The 1,157-nt window shown below is 36.2% G+C and overlaps 1 protein-coding gene across 1 annotated transcript; it reads right to left on the bottom strand.

The window, feature by feature from the left end:
* Positions 1–416: 416 nt before the first annotated feature.
* On the bottom strand, positions 417–950 carry LOC139426547 (uncharacterized). Its single transcript, XM_071185806.1, has one exon. The coding sequence runs from the start codon at positions 948–950 to the stop codon at positions 417–419; it is 534 nt and encodes a 177-aa protein (XP_071041907.1).
* Positions 951–1,157: the final 207 nt, after the last annotated feature.

Genomic DNA, 1,157 nt, shown 5'->3' with positions numbered 1-1,157 from the left:
TTTTTAATTTATTATAACTTTTTTTTATAAATTACATATACAACGAATTCTGAAAATATTGGTCAACAATATTAATCTCTTAGTACAATGGAGTGTATAATATTGTTTGTCATTCCATCTTTAGCTAACACAAATAAACTGGATGGTTTACCCACTCGAGAGCATGCCAGGTCTAATTGTCCGCGTGAAAAACGTGGCGTGCTCAAATCTGAGACACAAACAGACATTGTTTGGCCTTGAGATTTATTAATAGTCATTGCAAATGCCAATCCAATGGGAAACTGAATGCGTTTAAATTGAATTGGCACATCTGTGGGTATAATAGGGATTCGTGGAAGTAATATGCTTTCACCCCGGAATTTGTCATTTTAAATAATGACTTCGATAACGTTGTTCATAAATTTTTTAACGACTAATCACGTGCCGTTGCACAGCCATGGTGGGTTCAAATTACGAAGCAAAAATACCGGAGATCCAACTTTGAGTACTAAATTATGCTGTGGTATGCCTGGTAAATCCAATAAGTTTAAAATCTCTGTTGGAAAATTTGCAACTTCAATGGGATCGCAAACTGCATCAACGGATTTATATGTGACCAAGTTACCTGGCAATAACTGCTGTATCTTCAGATTCAATTCATTGACGGCTACATTTTTTGCAGCTAAAATCGCCCTTTCTGCCAACCCCTCATGATGAATGTATTGTGTGTATACATCAGGAAATATTAGGTTAATGAGAGTATCTTGTGAATCAATGATTGTGCAGAAATCGTCCGGTAATTTTATGCATCCAGTCTCATCCTTAGTAACTTTTCCATCACCGATATCAAACAATTGTTTTGAGATTGTTTCAGCTGATGGATCTTGAAGCATTTGGACGCGTATATTTACTTTCAGTTGAACTTTTTCAACATTACGCCACAGTGGAGATGATTTCAAGCAAGCATTCATCTCATCAGCGTTTGTCTGAAATCACCTGAAAAGAGTAACAGAGTGCCGCCAAATAATTTTTCATTGTTTTTTATATCTTTCAATGTCCTGTTCAACGCCTCAAACGAATGTTTGTGTACCATAGTGTATTCATCCCAGATGATAATTTTACTGTGTTTCAACACTGTGGCCATAGACGATTGATTTTCTATGTGGCACACTGCATCT

This window comes from Parasteatoda tepidariorum, chromosome 9 (genome assembly GCF_043381705.1).
Source record: "Parasteatoda tepidariorum isolate YZ-2023 chromosome 9, CAS_Ptep_4.0, whole genome shotgun sequence".
In the NCBI taxonomy this organism is placed as follows: domain Eukaryota; kingdom Metazoa; phylum Arthropoda; class Arachnida; order Araneae; family Theridiidae; genus Parasteatoda; species Parasteatoda tepidariorum.
Note: the sequence above shows the minus strand (reverse complement) of the source record. Positions and strands in the feature narration are given on the sequence as shown.

Bases quoted from the DNA above. Each gene is read 5' to 3' on its own strand.
- LOC139426547 (XM_071185806.1), bottom strand. From the start codon at position 950: ATGAATGCTTGCTTGAAATCATCTCCACTGTGGCGTAATGTTGAAAAA.